This window comes from Nannobrachium achirus, assembly GCF_963921795.1.
Source record: "Nannobrachium achirus genome assembly, chromosome: 8".
NCBI classification, from domain to species: domain Eukaryota; kingdom Metazoa; phylum Chordata; class Actinopteri; order Myctophiformes; family Myctophidae; genus Nannobrachium; species Nannobrachium achirus.
In genome coordinates, this window is record NC_137817.1 from 21,592,120 (window position 1) to 21,611,001 (window position 18,882).

Below are 18,882 nucleotides of genomic sequence, written 5' to 3' on the forward strand. Positions count from 1 at the left end.
CACTCATGATGGGCGAGGTGCCTTAAAGTTTCAGGGCAATATGAGAAGAAAACGCTTGCTATCTACACCATGTGAAGATCAGCTGGTCTGTAACGAAATGGTCTATGTTCAACTCTGTATGTTTGCTTGTGTTAAATGCTAACATTAACAACCTTTTGTTGCTCTGATTATTCCATGAACCCAGCATTGTAACACCCTCTTTCCTTCACAGATCACGTTGTTACAAATGGAGCATAACTTTGATATTGTGAGTATTATAGGTGCCCTTTATTATTTTATTTGTTGAAGCTTGTCTTTTTGTTCCCATATTTATTTGTCATGACTAATTTTATGATGCATCTTGTTTACGCATACAGATGAACCATGCCTCCCGCGCCCTCACATACATGATGGAGGCACTGCCTCGATCCTCTGCCGTGGTGGTTGATGCCATTCCGGTCTTCCTGGAAAAGGTGATTTAAACATCCACTGCTCAGGCCATTCATGTCTTGTTTATTTGCAATGGTAGCCTCTAGATATGCTAATGCTCTTTCCCCACTTATTTTATTTTACAGCTTCAGGTGATCCAGTTCATTGACGTAGCAGAACAGGCGCTAACTGCCTTGGAAATGTTGTCAAGGCGACACAGTAAAGCCATCCTGCAGGCTGTAAGTGTTACTCTCACAATTACCAGTTTTTTCTTGTTACACCTGTATCTCCCCTGCACCCCCATTTAATTTGTTTGTGATGCCTAAGGCCTAGTTAGCCAGTCTCTAAAGCCCTTTTGTACCACGCCACACATAAAGAGATCAGTCCTTGGCATAGATCTTATGGCTAATTGCGTCTTTCCATACGTGGTATCAGGTCGCCTCGCCTTTGTTTTACCCCCACCTCCTGGAGTTGCTCATCCTTTAGCGATATCCCCATGACAACTAGTACTACCCTCTGCTCTGTGTACTCTCAAACCAAAGTAGTGCTAACGCTAACTGCAAACAACACATTTAACCTATACACCCCATAAAAATAGTCCTTGCAGTTGCTCCACATTGATTCATTTCTCATTTGGGACATTTACCGGTAGTTTAAATTTGTCTTAATCGTTGAGGGAGTGTATGACAAAGAGACACTCTCAGAGGCACCTTAGAAATCATGGAGAATATTCTGGATTGTGTTTGTCTGTTATAACACACCAGAAATTGCACACAGGAGAAATCCTCACAAAGAGAAGATACAAATACAAATATAAATAAAATGATAACTGGTGACCATAACAACAAAAACATGACTCAAGCTTGCATTGATGGAGTCGTCTGTTCCATGGATGGAGTCGCCTGTCTGTATTTCCAGTGTGTTGTATTTCCAAAACTCTTAAGTCTGCTGCTTTGTTTGAAATCTACACCCCAATATATAAGTATATTCTCGATAGTCTGACCTCTTCTACTTTTGAACTCTTTCACAAATATAACTTTTTGTCCCCTGGACAAGCATTAATTTTAAAACCACTTTGAGTCATTATAGACTTTTCTCCATGTTTCTATTGCTTCTATTTAGGGTGGACTTGCAGACTGTCTGTTGTACCTAGAGTTCTTCAGCATCAACGCCCAGAGGAATGCCTTGGCCATTGCAGCCAACTGCTGCCAGAGCATCACCCCAGACGAGTTCCACTTTGTTGCTGACTCTCTGCCACTGTTGACTCAGAGACTCACACACCAGGTGCCCGATCAACCCTGTCAACAACCAGTGAACTTTAACCCAAATTGAGCTACCAAGTTACAAAGTGCAAACTGTGTTCAATTAATTAAGTACATTTTTAAGTGTCTCTTTCGGTGCCGATTTATTCACTTGTGTACTCGTTTCACCCCTCTCCAGGATAAGAAATCCGTCGAAAGCACTTGTCTCTGTTTCGCCAGACTGGTGGATAACTTCCAGCACGAGGAGGTATGTTTATGTGCCTCTACGTTGAGGCCTCTTCATGTTTGCATTGAGTGTTTTGCGTTCTGACCTTGCCACTACACTAATGAGCTTATGTTTTGCCGTGTGTGTGTGTTTGACCCAACAGAACCTGTTGCAGCAGGTGGCCTCGCGGGACTTACTGACCAACATTCAGCAGCTGCTGGTGGTGACTCCCCCTGTGCTCAGCTCGGGGATGTTCATCATGGTTGTGCGCATGTTCTCACTCATGTGCTCCAACTGCCCCTGCCTGGCTGTGCAGCTCATGAAACAAAGTGAGTCACTTCACTGCCATGCCTGAAGACCCATGTTATTCTGTATGCACACACACACGTTCCCAGTGTCCAACACATTGCATGTGTCAACTCTTGATTGCCTGTGGATGAATTGTTCCCACTAGAGTCTCAAAGAACAGTTTATGATGTTAGTAATTTTAGATGTTAACCATGTTATTATCTGCAGTAGGGATGTCACATTTATTACATAATCGTCTAATCGCAATTATTTGACATAATCGCAATTATTTTGTGATAATTGTCATAATCGTTAACATGTTGAAAAAGGTTTATATGTGTTCAAACATTTAAAAATAATGGAAATAGCAGATTTACAAGCTCACAATGCATCGTGCCGTGTTGTGAGCTTGTACTGTAGATCAGCTATTTCCACTATCAGATAATGTGTTCTATGTTCTTTTTTATATATACGGTTGTCAAATATGTCAGTAATTTCTTTGTATATTTAGGTTATGTGTCGTATCTGCCATGTGCAACTTCAAAGCCTAAAAGCCAAACGGAAATGTAATTGTCAACGACAAAAACACAATTAAATCGTCAATCGCAATTATTTGAGAGAAAATTAATCGTCATGTAAAATGTCATAATCGTGACAGACCTAGCGGCAGGATCACCTGTAAAGAGTGCAACCTAACAGACTGTCTCATCTTGTGCAGACATAGCGGAGACTCTGCGCTTTCTCCTGTGTGGAGCATCAAATGGAAGCTGCCAGGAGCAGATTGACCTGGTTCCCCGGAGCCCTCAGGAGCTCTATGAACTCACCTCCCTTATTTGGTAATGTCCCTCAAACCCCTTTGTCTTCCTTGCACATCCTTTGATCTTTGGCTCACAGGACAATCCTCAGGTATAGGATTTTTTTTGTCTTTAACAGGAATTGTGGCTTTTTAGACGGATAATTAATGTATTGAGATTTTCCTTATCACATCCCTTTATTCACCTGCATGTCATTTATTTCCTATTGTGGATATTATGTAACGGTGCATATAGAGTATGCTGATTTTATCCAACGTTTTAAACATTGTAATCTAGGTAAGAGTATCCCTATTCACGTGTTGATTGGTTTAAATCCACTTTGCATATGGAGGTAAGAGGTTTTTGGAGCGGTGAAAGCGCTCCCAATAGACAGGTATGTCCGTGGGTATGTCCCTGGCTGGGTGGCTGGGTGGCTGGGTGACTGGCTGGCTGGCCGTGTCCGTAGCCTGGCAATACCTTGAGTGGCCACACACAACACACTAGTTAAAGGAGGGGCGCTGTTTTGTGCAGGCCAGGCACACTCACCACTCACTCACAGGCACAGTTTACAGTTTAGGCATTTAGCAACACACACAGGGTATAGCTGCTCAGATTCACCGCTCCACTTCGAACCAAGGTTTGATTTTTCAGTCTAAAACAAGTGTCCTGTTGCAAAAGGTTTTATAAGGAGATGCTGTTATGTGTTGTTGTATGTTGTGTGAGAATAGCGGTGGGTTTCAAGCATCCAAGCCCTAAAATCATTGATAATAGTGAAGTGGTTGCCCACCAGTTGGTAATATATTGGCGTCCAGTTTACATCCTTCTCAATGTAATGTGCAGGGGAAAATGTTGCATTGATCTGTATATGGATTGAAAATATGCTCCTGATGATACATTTGGCAACGTTTTCATGTATGAACAAATGTAGTGGGTTGGCTTAACAAAATTATCGTAACGAAGCAGATAAAAACGGCAAACTTTTTTTGAGGCTTCTTTAGGACCTAACGATGGTCTTGGGTACCAAACTTTATTTTGAAGTTTACCCATAGAATTATCCATATCAAGTTGGGCTCCCATCGACTTTCTATACAGGAGGAAAATACCCAGAAAAAGATCTGCTTTAAGTAGGATGTGAGGGGGTTTGTCATGATTCTGAATCCATTGCAAGCATTTGTTTTGCCCAAAAAACTGTCATTGGGCTAGAAATGGCCCCACAAAACGATGGTTTAGTGATGAGTCATTTTTCACAGTTTTTTGGGTGTTTTGGGGGGCCATTTCATTTCTAACCCAAGGAAGGTTATTTGTTTGCTTGCAATGGATTCAGAATCATGACAAACCCCTAGTTAGACCCCTCACATACTACTTAAAGCAGATTATTTTTCTGGGTATTTTCCTCCTGTATAGAAAGTCGATGGGAGCCCAACTTGATACGGATAATTCTATGGGTAAACTTCAAAATAAAGTTATGTACGCAAGGATAAAATTCATCGTTTTGTACTAAAGAAGCCTAAAAAAATGTTAAGAAGTAAAATATGAGTCTTGTCTTATTCTAAATAAGACAATATTTTGATGAAGCTATTATTATTATTTTTGTTTTTTTAATTAAATTTGTTTTAGTTCAGCTACAAACATTGCCTGATAAATGACTGAAGATGCCCTTCTCCACATCCTGGTTTTTAACATGTTACAGTGTTTGCAAACCTGTTTAGACCAACAATCATTAATTGAATCAGCAACCTCTTTGAAAAATACAAATGCTGGAAGAAGGAGCAATTTGTTCTGAACACAATTTTGTACTTAAACTGTACTTTGTACTTTTGTAAACCATTGTGAGATATAGGACACTTTGGTAGAGGTTTGGGTTGTGTAGTTGCCTTGTCATGATGTAACTAGTCCAATTTGAGTGATATCTTGCTCTGTTGCACAGTTGATTAGAAATTAATTATTTAGAAATGGCTTCCATTGTTAGGTGAAACTGCTCTTTTAGCACATAAACAAACTTGAACAACGCTGATTCTGAACAAAAAATCCATTACAGCATTTGTTTTTAATAAAAATATCAATGTTGATTTTGCCAATTTCTGTGGAAAAGGAAGGAAGCAGACCTGGACTAGATCTGTGGATCTAGATCTTCAAATGGAAGTTTAGATTTTTCTTTTAAACCAATGCCATACTGGGTTTGTGATGTTGTATATTGTCAGATCTTTTTTTATTATTTTGTATCAACTGTGCAATGGAGCGATGTATCTCGCCAGTTGAAGTAGTTACATCATGACAAGGTAACTGCTCAACCAAAATCTCTACGAGAGTGTCCTATTGCTTTAATTTATTTTGGGGGCTCAAGTTGGAAGAATGCTTACCACATTTTGCAATGGGTCTGGTCTTCAAAACAGTCTCGAGTGGCACCAAGTTCTCCCTAGATGTTTTACAAAGAAGGGGAAAAATCACTCCTAGTGTGAAGTTAGTGGTGCTATTTATGAGTTAATTTCATTAAGCGTCCCGCAAAGCTTGGCCAATGTGACCCTGGGCTAGGGATGGGTACCGAAATTCGGTACCGGGACAGAACCGATAAGAACATGACGGTTCCTGGGTACCCAAAAAATATATGCAATTTCGGTACTGCCTATCGGTTCCTAGATGTGATGCGCTAAAAAAAAGACAGCACAAACAGCACAAATTGCACAATCCAAGCACCGCGATGCGTCGAAGCATAACGCTGGAGCGTCTCTCTGTGTTGAATGGAGAAGTACAGACACAGCGTGTCGCGTCGCTCCAAGCTGCATTCCGACCCTCCCCTCCTCCCTGTCCCTCTGCTCCCCCGTCTCAAGACAAGTAGGAATTGGGAAGAAATAGCCAACCAGCCACCAAGCTTTTCTTCTGGAATTAACCAAATTAGAATCCACTGTGTGTGTGCTAAAATGAAACTGAAAGTGAATTCTCCCCAAACATTGGCAGGCCTATTATAGTAATAATAATAACACAATTAGGCCTTAAATGTGCAATTATGCAACTGGAGACATATTACCTTTTATTACCCAGTAAATAAATAAATAAAGAATGTTTAAAAATAATGTGTGTAAATACAGTAGCATACTTTTTTTTTTGTTTAATAATACTGCCGTACTGTTTTCAAACTGCTAATGAAAGTATTAAATCGGATAAGGCCAGTGCCAGGCCGTATCCATTAAGCTGATTCTTTGTAGATAGATTTTGTCATAGAATGACCTTAATTGTAATTTGTTGTTGTACCCACAGTGAGCTGATGCCCTGTCTGCCCAGAGAGGGCATTTTCGCAGTGGATCTCATGCTGAAAAAAGGCAGTGCCCAGACCACAGAAGGAGCCATCTGGCAATGGAGAGATGACCGGGGGTTATGGCACCCTTATAACCGCATTGATAGCCGAATCATTGAGGTAGCAATTTGATATATCAACCATATTACATGAATATGTTTTGGCCAAATATTCATCTGTATTTTATTAGTGGGGGTGAGAAACTTAGACTCGACTTTCCCCGGCTACCAGTGCTCTTGGAGCGGGGAGAGGTGGGAGACAGACTGCCTCTTACTAACCGTGGAGAAATGCGCAGCGTTTCTGAAACTATTCATTTCAGCAATCGGTGTTAATTTTGTCCACTAAAAGACTATAAGATTTTGATATTTTGTCGATTAGACTAGACCAAAACTATTTCAGAGAGACCACGTGACTTACTGTATCATACATGATAATTTCGGGCCATGTCATAGGCCCTTTAAAAGCTGCACACTTGCAAATGTAGGCTGCTATTATATGATAAAGAGACATGCATAGTTGCTTACATATACGTATATGGCTCAAGGCTGGTCTGCATCGGTTCAATTGTCAGGAGGGGTGAATCAGACCCAAAATGTGCAAGTATCTCATAGTGTACAGCCAGCATTATTTTTGCACCACACTGACATGTGGTAATTATCTGTCCCTGCAGACAGCCCACCAGAATGGGGAGGACGAGATCAGCTTGTCTACCCTGGGCCGCGTCTACACCATTGACTTCAACTCTATGCAGCAGATCAATGAAGACACAGGCACAGCACGTGGCATCCAGAGGAAACCCAATCCTCTCGCCAACCCCAACACAGGTAAGACTGACAAGACCCTCTACACCTGAGCACATTGTACTATTTTATCTGTTGCCTTTTCTATGAAAACATTGCAGTTGTAATAAAATGTGTGATATTGGTAATATTAACACTTTGACAGCCATAGTTTTGTCTGGGAACGTCTTAGGCACTCCATGTGTTAATAATACCTACTGTATGCCTAATAATCGATATTTCTATAAATTGTCAGGATTTCCAAATTACAGCTCTATGACTATGGCATATTTTTTACTGTGAGGTATAACACATTGGTGCATATTACACTCAGATTCTTTACTACCCTGAAACCATGGAGAGATGTGCAGTCGCACTTAACACCTGAAGTCTGAATGCTGCCATGATATTTAGTTTTTCTCTTGAGTCCTTTTTTTCCACATTAAAAATGTGTCTCGACACCTGTTGTTGCTGTGTGTCCAGGGGGACACCAGGAAGTACGGCGGGAAGACGCGCGGGCCCAGCTAATGAAGGAGGATCCTGAGCTGGCAAAGTGCTTCATCAAGACCTTGTTTGGGGTCCTGTATGAGGTGTACAGCTCCTCAGCCGGCCCCGCGGTCAGACACAAGTGCCTTAGAGCCATCCTCAGGATTATCTACTTTGCTGATGCTGAACTGCTGAAGGATGTGCTGAGGAACCATGCTGTGTCCAGGTGAGATGTCCCTGGTGCTGTTCCATCGCTGACCTGTTTAAGACAATAGCCATTACTCATCTAGTAGCAAACTATAAGGGTTTCTGCTTTTTTCAGTTGCAGATGTAGGATGGGACACTGGAACCAATTTTTAAAGAGGTGGTGCCATAGTTTTGTACTTTTTCTGTTTTGTATGTGTCTATGGAGTATGAAGTTAACATTACTCTAATAGACCACCGGGTGGGGTTATAATGTGCAAATTTGCCTTCTCTGTGAGTCAGAATCATGGCACCCCATCTATAAAATATGGAGGTAGGGAGTGATGTGTACATATTCAGCACAGCAAAAAACAAAAAGATCAGGAACATGTTTGCAGTTTAAAAATAAACAAAGTTCAATCAATTGTGTTCCTTCTGATGAAAGCTGTGCCAGTGTTTGGTACGGTAGTGGCTCAGGTGGTAGAGTGGCCGCGATGGGTACGTGGTTTGATCCCCGACTGCCCTTGCGTTAGTGTCCTGCAGCAAGACACTGAAGTTTTCCAACTGCTCCCGATGAGCAGGTTGTTTCCTTGTATATCCTCCGCTGTCGCTGTGTATGTAATGCTCATTGCACTTTGGTGGCACTATATGAATTCATCAAAACGGGTCAGGTACCTAAACTTAAGCATCCATTTCATCAAACACAGTGGTAGCTAAATGTATGTTTGTTTCTTTCCAACAGTCACATTGCCTCCATGCTGTCCAGCCAGGACCTGAAGATTGTAGTAGGCTCTTTGCAGATGGCTGAGATTCTCATGCAGAAGCTGCCTGATGTCTTCGGTGTCTATTTCAGAAGAGAAGGTAATGTTGCTTTTCCTTCTCCCCAAATGATGCAGCATGTGATCACCATTTGTATAGTGTCTCTACTATCTTCTTCATGGGATATCCCGATCACATACCCCAAAATATTCAAATCCAGTATGCTTGTCCTGCAAGTCTATATGTCAGTGAGCGGTGCTGTATTAGGGTACATCTTTTCCACTCTAGCACTCAATGGTTCTTCAAATTAAAATTGGGATCTATTGTCCTAGCATCTTGTTAGAGGCTGTAAGCATTTTGTAACATGTACATTTCTTATCCCCAGGTGTAATGCACCAGGTGAAGAACCTGGCAGAGTCAGAAACCTTCCTGGTTACCAGTCCCCCCAAGGCTTGCACTAGTGGCACCGCCAGTTTGTGCACGACCACTATTAGCACTGCATCCACTACATCCGCTTCTAACGTCACTCCTGACCTCGGCTCCCCCAGCTTCCAGCACAGCATGGATGATTCTTTGGACCTCAGTCCACAGGGGTTAGTGATTCTCCATTTCTCTATTATCACCCAGTCACATAAATAAACCTGGAAACAACCCATTTACTTTTTGTGTAGCCCTTAAGCCCTTGTAGTTGGGAGTATGGTGCTTCCTTTGCTGTTTCAAATTGCAACATAGGCCCACCGTTAACAAAAAAAACTGAGAATCATCCATTTAGTTATTTATATTGTACCAGTAAATGGAAGACCCTTCATATCCATTGAATTGAGTATAATCCCTCTTCTATGAAGACTCATTTTAATGCCATCTTCCTCCTCCAGTCGGTTAAGTGACGTCCTGAAGAGGAAACGGCTGCCTAAAAGAGGCCCTAGAAGGCCCAAGTACTCTCCCCCCAGGGACGACGACAAAGTAGACAATCAGGGTAAGTCTAATCACTGATATCATTTTATTTGTTATAACATTCAGATTAATACTATGTAGGTCGGACAAGCCTCTCCAACCTACATAGTATTAATGGAAATATTGAATCACGATTATCATTGCTTTTGCAAACGCATACATTTTAGGTAAATCGTTTTTAATGACGTTTCACTGTCATTTTACTATTGGAGTTGGACAATATTATATCAATATTTATTGATAATGTGATTTGATACTAGATATCATCTGGAAATTTAGTTACTGTGGTGATATCGTAGAATAAATGCACCGAATCTCTGTATGGGCTCGGGGCCCTAAGTAATGCAATGCGGACATTCGCGAGATTGGCAGCAAAGCCATCCATATGATTTTTAAAACTATACTTTTATAGTGCTCAGTGTGAATGGCCCTCATGATATTGCCTCTACCTTTTTATTACTACATATCTCATATCCACATTACTTTCAATTGGTGCTTTCTGAAAACACCAATTTTCAACTGCCCAATATTATCAATATTGAGCCCTAATGCTTTTGAGTTTGTGCTACACCAGCTTGTACAGTCGATTTAAAGAGAAATGGTAGCGTGCACCATTGCAAACAAAATACACACAGAATTGAACCTGCTTGTAAATATACATATCAAAGTGTATTTTCAAGAAGACTATCATTTTATATATCTGATAATTAAACTGTACAATTGGTCATTAATCATACTTTTTGCCTTCAGTTATATATATTTTTATTTGCCTTAATGAACATTGAAATCGTCTTGTCTTGATAACTGCAGCTAAGAGCCCTACCACTACACAGTCCCCCAAATCATCCTTCTTGGCCAGTCTCAATCCCAAGACCTGGGGCAAGTTGGGCGCCCAGACAAACAGCGCCAGCTCTGAACCCTCACGCACAGCGGGAGTGAGTGGCCTGGCAAGGGCACCTCCCAAGGACTCAATCTCAAATAACAGGTAGGATAAGGAAGGTGTTAGTTCTCAGTATGTTCTTGGGTTAGTCATGTAAATGGTGAATGTCGGTGCCAGTGATCAGCCTCTGACTACTGACTATTGTGACCATTGTTGATAACATTATCGTTTTCAGGGACAAAATCAAGGCCTGGATCAAAGAGCAGGCCAGTAAGTTTGTGGAGCGCTACTTCAACTCGGAGAACGTAGACTGCAGCAACCCTGCACTGAATGTACTCCAGAGACTCTGCAATGCCACAGAGCAGCTAAACTTACAGGTGCAGTATTTTCTCCAAAAACTAAATCTTAGACATTGTCAGCAACACAAGTGGAAATTAAAATGACAGAAAGTCAAAGTTTAAATATAAAATAATACAGAATTGTTGCACATGTTGGTGTCTTTTAGGCACTGCAAGAATTTCACCGATTTGGCTGTCTTGCATATCATTTAAAATTGTCTGAAGATTATTTGTAAGATGAGTTGTAGTAGTTATAGTTGATTTTCAAAGTAGTCATCTAGTGGTTGTTTTTACTGATACCTACAGTATTTATACCCGAGGAGTTTACGCCCCTAGTTATTTGGATAATCTCATTATGATTATCATTTTTGCCATAGTCGTGCAGCTCTAGCGCAATTCAAGATGATTTTATATAAATCATTGCATGGTGTTTCTAAAGTCAATTAGTGTAAAAAAAATAAGATAAAATAAAAAAAGATTGGATTATTGACCAAAAGAAACATGATTATGAGATTTGCTATAGTTGAGCAGCCCATATACTTGTATAAGGTGGCGTTTACAGACGCTTTAATGGTATCTGCTAATGCTAATTTATGATGTTTTTGTCTTTATCCTGCTTCGCAGGTTGACGGTGGTGTGGAGTGTCTGGTGGAGATCTGCAGTATTGTTTCGGAGTCTGACGTGTCGTCATTTGAGATCCAGCACAGTGGGCTGGTCAAACAGTTGCTGCTCTATCTAACCTCCAACAGCGACAGGGATGTGATTAACCGGGATGTGCGGCTCAAGAGATTCCTTCATGTCTTCTTTAGCTGCCCGGTGAGAGATGGTTGTCGTTGAGAGAAGTTTCACCGTTTAGGAAGCTTTAATCTGAGCTACTGAGATATAAAACAAAACCGTTGTCCTTTGAAATGTCTTAACTAAAGGGGTTTGTAACCTGTCTTGGTCTGTTTTTTGTATGTTTCTTTTGTTAAACGTTGTTTAATACCTCTTTATGGGTCTTTAAATGTCCCTGTTTGTTGTCATATGGCTCCCAGGTTCCAGGAATGGAGCCTGCAGGCAGACTGGATCCATCAGAAAATGGGCCTCTCCTGTCACTGGTGCACAAAATGAACAATTGCCTGAGCCAAATGGAGCAGTTCCCTGTTAAAGTGCATGACTTTCCCAGTGGCAATGGCAATGGGAGCAGGTATGTGGGTTTTGGTCCAGTCACTGTATCTTGTTTCCTGTATTTATTTTGTATTTATTTATCCATATACACTTTTATGAACTGTTGGTACCATTTACAGAACTGTCTTCTCTGTTTATTCAATAATGCCCAGTTGCCCAATGTAAACCTGTAGTTTATTCGAACCATGTAGTCTTGAGTTTAGGGTGTATTTCACAACATGTTATTGCCAGGTATGGGGTTACACATAAGCACTTTGCTTTGACCTGTGGTGCAGTGACATTTAACATACTTGAAAAGAAAGAAGGGGATAAAAGATACCCAACACAGCGCTGTCAACTAATAACGGGACCCATATTAATGATGGTTATTAAGTTTCAACCATGCTTTTTTTTTCTACCTTTGCAGAGGCTCTCAGGCACTGAAATTCTTCAACACTCACCAATTGAAGTGTCAGCTACAAAGACACCCAGATTGCACTAATGTGAAGCAATGGAAGGGCGGTCCAGTGAAGATTGATCCCCTGGCCTTGGTGCAAGCCATTGAAAGATATTTGGTTGTACGAGGTGAGTGCTGGTAGTCGGTGAGAGCATTCAGTTGTCAGATTGAGTAATTCGCATAATCGTTAGAATCGTGAAAAACAGCTGGCTGATGAAGTTAACAGAAAATATTTCCACCATTATTTTCACAAAACATTTTAAAATGTTATAACTTAAAATAAAATAAAATATATTATTATTGTATCTGCTCTGTGCAATATTTGTGTACAACCCTAAATCAGGAATGTAAATTTATTTATGTTCCAATGTTAAATGCCAAATAACATCTTGTCATTAGTTTGACAATTAATCGTGAACTAAAATGTCATGATCATGACAACTGTATACACAAAAGTGAACTTGAGGATGTAAAGGGCAGATTTAAAGGCTAAGAAAGTTCCCCTTTTCCTTACCGTTGGACTGCTGTATTATGGAACCTGTATTATGTTTTTACTCCGTTGGAATGCTACATTAAGTCTATTCTGTACAGGTTATGGACGAATCAGAGAGGAGGATGAAGACAGTGATGATGACGGTTCAGATGATGAAATAGATGAATCACTGGTGTGTACCTTGCAGTAACAGAATATGCCTCTTCTCTCTCTCCTACAAAACACACTTGGTGAATGTCTCTCAAAAGGCCATGAACCAGGGCTCTTCCACTTACCAACTTTCTCAGTTTGTCGTGCCAGCACATGATTTGGTTGCATCCTTTTTAGTTGTTTAGCATGGTACTGTATTCATCCATGACTTAACATGCTGATTAATAGTCATCTTAGTTTGCATTATCATAGTTTTACGTTGATCTAAAGACTGACCGTGACTGAGTGACCTGAGTAGACATTTGCAAAATGGTGTAATCCATACATTAGTTTCTTTGCAAGTAAAGAGCAGTGGCTGACAAAGTAGGCCATCTTAACACATATGGTGCCAACCCCGAGTTTCCCGAGTTTGTATTGGTACCACCGCTGTGCCAACCCCGAGTTTCCCGAGTTTGGGCCGTTTTTGAAAAAAAAATCTTTTTTTCTTTTTTTTTTTTCCAAAAATGTTTTTTGGACCTCCAGAAATGTGTTAGGCATGATCGCCATCGCGAAATTGCATGTTTAACCCCCATACCAACCCATTCTTTCAAACATGGCAGCCATGTTTGTTTACATCTGAAGAAAACATAATGGCTGATAAATCATGAATGCCTGAACGGATTTCCAAGCGGATTTTTTTGTTTGAAAGCTGTGAACAGTGGGCACACACGTGGTGCATCATCTAGGCATGGCCGTGCACGATCCGTGCACTATAAATGACATGGAAGTCTATGGAGACCATGGCATCGCGGGACATTGAAGAGAAAAAATCATGGCACCAAAAAAGTTAATGTCGTTTTAAAAGAAAACAAATGTTATCATATAACAGCAAAGCATAGCACCATGTATGTGTTTACATGTATTATTTTAGATTTTTAGCTTTGGGTTAAATTTGAGGTGTTTAATCTGTTTTTGTTGTTGTTTTTTTTACTGCTGTACAACCAGTTTTCCCTCTTGAGACAAATTAAGTTGTACTTGTTCGCTGCAAGCAGATAAGCCACCCATCTGTATGGCATCTGTAAATAAATAGTGGAATGTAACTGTTTTTATAATCCTTCGTAATGTTCCTCTTGTTAGGTGGTAATGTCTATTAAATCTACTCTCTATTGTTTTCCCAGGCGGCCCAGTTCCTGAATTCTGGCAGTGTGCGCCACAGATTACAGTTCTACATTGGTGACCACCTGCTACCGTACAACATGACTGTGTACCAGGCTGTTCGACAGTTCAGTCTTCAGGCCGAGGAGGAGAGGGAGTCCACGGATGATGAGGCCAATCCCCTCGGACGAGCCGGCATCTGGACCAAAACACACACCATATGGTAACACTGCTCTGACCGTAGCTCTAAACTACTTCAGGAAAAACTAATTACACCTCACTTGGTCATCTGGTTGGGGAAAATGAAGTTCATATTATTGATTAGTACAAATATTTAGGAACCCTGATTGCCGACACAGCGTAAATGCCTGTCATAATGGCATTACGTTTCAAGTCTGTATTTGCAATTTCTGGTACGTCTCACCCTGCCAGGTATAAGCCTGTGAGAGAAGACGAGGATGGCAGCAAAGATGCTGTGGGAGGAAAGAGAGGCAGAGCGCAGACTGCCCCCACTAAAACCTCTCCTCGCAACGCCAAGAAACAGGATGAGTTGTGGCACGGTAAGAGCCTCACTATAGTTCCAGGAAATGGAAGCCAGTTCATTTTAATATATTTAGGCTTAACCCATCCATCCGTAGCTGCTGGTGAATTTCCTCCACTAGCTGTCTTATCTCTGCTCGACCTCACATAAGTCGACCATGAATTTGGAGCCGTTATGTGATCCTTTCTAAAGGTTAACTTATCTAGATGGGTCTGTGATCCTTTCTCCCTCCTTCCTGTGCTTGTACAGACGGCGTATGTCCCAGTGTCGCCAATCCTTTAGAGACATACCTCATTTCGGAGCCACCAGAGACCATTACCTTTGATGACCCCTCTTTAGAAGTCAACCTGCTGCTTAGGGTCCTGCACTCCATCAGTAGATACTGGTTCTACTTGTATGATGTAAGTCTGATATTATTCTTTTATACCTTTGTAACTGCCACCATTATGAAAGGCTTTCTATGGTTGTTTGCATGTCTGTGAAATGAGAGTCTGCCAAAATGTCTGGTAAAAATAAATTTGACTAATATCGTATATCTTTTTGAGTAGTTTAAACATGGAATGATGGGTCTCTTGCTTTTCCCTTCATTAATACGCAGCTCTACCTATGTAGTGGTGCTATTAATCAACCATCTATTTTCATGAAACTAGAAGAAAAAAGCTAATTTGATTTTAAAGTGTATACTATATGTGTGTGTGTGTGACTGTGTATGTATATATATATAAAAAATCATATTTAGTGTATAAACCCTTGAAGGGTTTCCAAGGGGTCACCAGCTATACCCTTACAAGTCTGATCTGGATGCATACCAAACTGGGTGGTCCTTGAAATTGAAAAGGTTTGGGAACCACTGCATTAAAGCACCAATTTAATAACTCTAAATGTTGTCATGTTGCAGAATGCTGTGTGTAAGGAGATCATTCCCAATAGTGAGTTCATCAACAGTAAGCTGACGGCAAAGGCCAACCGTCAGTTACAGGACCCTCTGGTCATCATGACGGGAAACATCCCCACCTGGCTCATAGAGCTCGGAAAGACCTGGTAAACACTCCACACTCCATTAATAAATATATTAATCCAGGGGTCTTCAACGTTTTCAGTCCAAGGACCCCTTAGTTGAGAGAGAGATGAAGCGGGGACCCCCACAACCTGTTTATAGATCCCATATAGTTCGTATGACATCGTATGACAGCACAATCATCAGTGTATTTTGGATCTACAAGCTCACGTTTGGCTAAAGTTCTCAGAATATGGACACTAGGGTTCAAGTGGTTAGTAAAAAAAACCCCTGTAGTAACTCTGAGGACCCCCTGTTGAAGACCCATGTATTAATCGAAAGCACATTATTAGGCTTTTATTTTTTTATTCATCAAGGCGTTGACACGAAAACATTGTAATTTGTTTATAGTAATGTAACCTGTGACAATCCTTCAATAAAAACTGTTAAAATATAATTTGTTTATAGTCGAAAATTATAATTTGTCTGATTAATCATTTAAGACTCATTTTATACTTTGTTTAAGAAAATAGCCGTTCTACAAGCTCACAATGTTGTAGACTTGTAGTTCTGCTATTATTGCAGTTAGTTTGATTTACTGTTACTACTGTTATTCCTTTATTAATGTGTATTCATCTCTTCATTTCTCTTTCCACCACTTTAGCCCGTTCTTCTTCCCGTTCGACACACGGCAGATGTTGTTCTACGTAACAGCCTTCGACCGTGACAGAGCCATGCAACGCCTACTTGACACTAACCCCGAGATCAACCAATCAGATTCTCAGGACAGCCGAGTGGCACCACGTCTTGACCGAAAAAAGGTTACATTTGTCATCACATTTTTTTACTCATGTTGAAAACTTAAATTCCATATTTTGTTTATATTCACATTTTGTGGTTTTGTGTTTACAGAGGACGATAAACCGCGATGAGCTGCTAAAACAGGCTGAGTCTGTCATGCAAGACCTTGGAAGCTCCAGGGCCATGCTGGAAATCCAGTATGAGAATGAGGTACTGGCACCATGTTGAATGCTTGACATTACTCAGATATAGACGTACGTTTTGGGCAATTTACTCCATGTATTTAAATACTGGGGCTGCAACTATCGATTAATTTCTTAGCGATTATGCTATTGAACATCTATCTATAAATGCGACAAATCTCTGTCTGTTTGTTTGTAATCCGCGTATCTCGAGAACCGTTCGTCCCACCGGCTTCAGATTCGGCACGCGCGTTCCCCGCCGCCGCGCGGAGTGCAGTGCCGGGCCTCGACCCGACCCGACTCGCGGTTTTCCGAAACCGGCGCGAAACGTTCGGAATCTCCTTATGCGGAGCTGATTGTTGACATCAGGCTGTTCCGGAGGAAATCGGCGCAAGCGCTGAGTCATTGTGACATCACTTCATAAAAGGCTCTGACATCACGTACGCCACATGAGTCAACACAAAATCTCTGTGAATGTGTATGTATGTATGTAATCCGCGTATCTCGAGAACCCTTCTTCCCACCGGCACGCGCGTTCTCCAGATATGGGCATAAAGTCTGACATCAGAGTTTTCTGCAACCGGTACTGTGTGTGCAGAGATCTTCATATATGGGCATAAGTGGACAAAGACAAACAGATGGTCAAAACGGGTCCTATGACAGGTATATTGGGGTTTGCATTAAAGGGTGGGGCATTCATGGGGTTTGCATTAAAGGGTGGGGCATTCATTCCCTATTTCAAATTCGGCACGTGCGTTCCCCACCGCAGCAGGTAGTGCAGTGCTCGGCCTCGACCCGACCCGACCCGATACACGATTTTCTGGAACCAGCACGAAAGGTTCGGATTCTGATGTCTGACATCAGGATTTTCCGGAACTGGCACTGTGTCTGCATAGATCTCCATATATGGGCATAAAATGGATGCAGACAGACAAATACAGATATCTCCATATATGGGCATAAATGGACACAGGCAAACAGATGGTCAAAGATCTCCATATATGGGCATAAAGTGGACGCAGACAGACAGATACAGATATCTCCATATATGGGCATAAATGGACACAGGCAAACAGATGGTCAAAACGGGTCCTATGACAACACGTATAATGGGGTTTGCATTAAGTTTGTCTCCTCCTCCATCTGTTTGTCTGTGTCCCTTTATTCCCATTATGGAGATCTCTGTATCTGTCTGTGCCTCCGACTGTGTTGCAGACACAGTGCCGGTTCCCCCTTTAATGCAAACCCCATTATACCTGTTGTCATAGGACCCGTTTTGACCATCTGTTTGAAAAAGCGACAGAAAACTCATATATGGGCATAAAATGGACGCAGATAAACAGATATCTCCATATATGGCATATATGGGCATACAATGGATGCAGAATCACAAAGATCTCCATATACGGGCATAAAAGGGACACAGACAGACAGATACAGAGATCTCCATATATGGGCATAAAATGGACGCAGATAGACAGATATCTCCATATATGGGCATATATGGGCATAAAATGGACCCAGAACTATAACTGCAGTGATCTCCATATATGGACATAAAATGGACACCGACAGACAGACAGATACAGATATCTCCATATATGGGCATAAAGGGACACAGGCAGACAAATGGTCAAAACGGGTCCTATGAAAACAGGTATAATGGGGTTTGCATTAAAGGGCGGGGCATTCATTCCCTATTTACATTGTTCCGAGTTGGCCAGGTCGCCGACTAGACGCTGGGCCGCCCGAGCTCGACCCGACCCGACTCGCGGTTTTCCGAAACCGGCGCGAAACGTTCGGAATCTCCTTATGCGGAGCTGATTGTTGACATCAGGCTGTTCCGGAGGAAATCGGCGCAAGCGCTGAGTCATTGTGACATCACTTCATAAAAGGCTCTGACATCACGTACGCCACATGAGTCAACACAAAATCTCTGTGAATGTGTATGTATGTATGTAATCCGCGTATCTCGAGAACCCTTCTTCCCACCGGCACGCGCGTTCTCCAGATATGGGCATAAAGTCTGACATCAGAGTTTTCTGCAACCGGTACTGTGTGTGCAGAGATCTTCATATATGGGCATAAGTGGACAAAGACAAACAGATGGTCAAAACGGGTCCTATGACAGGTATATTGGGGTTTGCATTAAAGGGTGGGGCATTCATGGGGTTTGCATTAAAGGGTGGGGCATTCATTCCCTATTTCAAATTCGGCACGTGCGTTCCCCACCGCAGCAGGCAGTGCTCGGCCTCGACCCGACCCGACCCGATACACGATTTTCTGGAACCAGCACGAAAGGTTCGGATTCTGATGTCTGACATCAGGATTTTCCGGAACTGGCACTGTGTCT

The 18,882-nt window shown here is 41.6% G+C and overlaps 1 protein-coding gene across 4 annotated transcripts in view; it reads left to right on the top strand.

Annotated features, from left to right (window-relative positions):
- Positions 1 to 18,882, top strand: part of trip12 (thyroid hormone receptor interactor 12) — a 46,888-nt gene that overhangs the window by 20,852 nt on the left and 7,154 nt on the right. For all 4 annotated transcript variants that reach the window (XM_080731275.1, XM_080731277.1, XM_080731278.1 and 1 more), the window contains 25 exons: positions 212 to 247; positions 357 to 452; positions 555 to 647; positions 1,531 to 1,692; positions 1,849 to 1,917; positions 2,039 to 2,204; positions 2,882 to 2,999; positions 6,213 to 6,369; positions 6,920 to 7,073; positions 7,512 to 7,740; positions 8,440 to 8,558; positions 8,842 to 9,049; positions 9,332 to 9,432; positions 10,221 to 10,395; positions 10,526 to 10,667; positions 11,253 to 11,444; positions 11,663 to 11,814; positions 12,202 to 12,359; positions 12,823 to 12,896; positions 14,032 to 14,231; positions 14,441 to 14,568; positions 14,799 to 14,950; positions 15,448 to 15,590; positions 16,211 to 16,367; positions 16,459 to 16,557. In XM_080731275.1, coding sequence (XP_080587401.1) covers positions 212 to 247; positions 357 to 452; positions 555 to 647; positions 1,531 to 1,692; positions 1,849 to 1,917; positions 2,039 to 2,204; positions 2,882 to 2,999; positions 6,213 to 6,369; positions 6,920 to 7,073; positions 7,512 to 7,740; positions 8,440 to 8,558; positions 8,842 to 9,049; positions 9,332 to 9,432; positions 10,221 to 10,395; positions 10,526 to 10,667; positions 11,253 to 11,444; positions 11,663 to 11,814; positions 12,202 to 12,359; positions 12,823 to 12,896; positions 14,032 to 14,231; positions 14,441 to 14,568; positions 14,799 to 14,950; positions 15,448 to 15,590; positions 16,211 to 16,367; positions 16,459 to 16,557 — 3,480 coding nt within the window. The remainder of the gene's footprint in view (positions 1 to 211; positions 248 to 356; positions 453 to 554; positions 648 to 1,530; positions 1,693 to 1,848; positions 1,918 to 2,038; positions 2,205 to 2,881; positions 3,000 to 6,212; positions 6,370 to 6,919; positions 7,074 to 7,511; positions 7,741 to 8,439; positions 8,559 to 8,841; positions 9,050 to 9,331; positions 9,433 to 10,220; positions 10,396 to 10,525; positions 10,668 to 11,252; positions 11,445 to 11,662; positions 11,815 to 12,201; positions 12,360 to 12,822; positions 12,897 to 14,031; positions 14,232 to 14,440; positions 14,569 to 14,798; positions 14,951 to 15,447; positions 15,591 to 16,210; positions 16,368 to 16,458; positions 16,558 to 18,882) is intronic.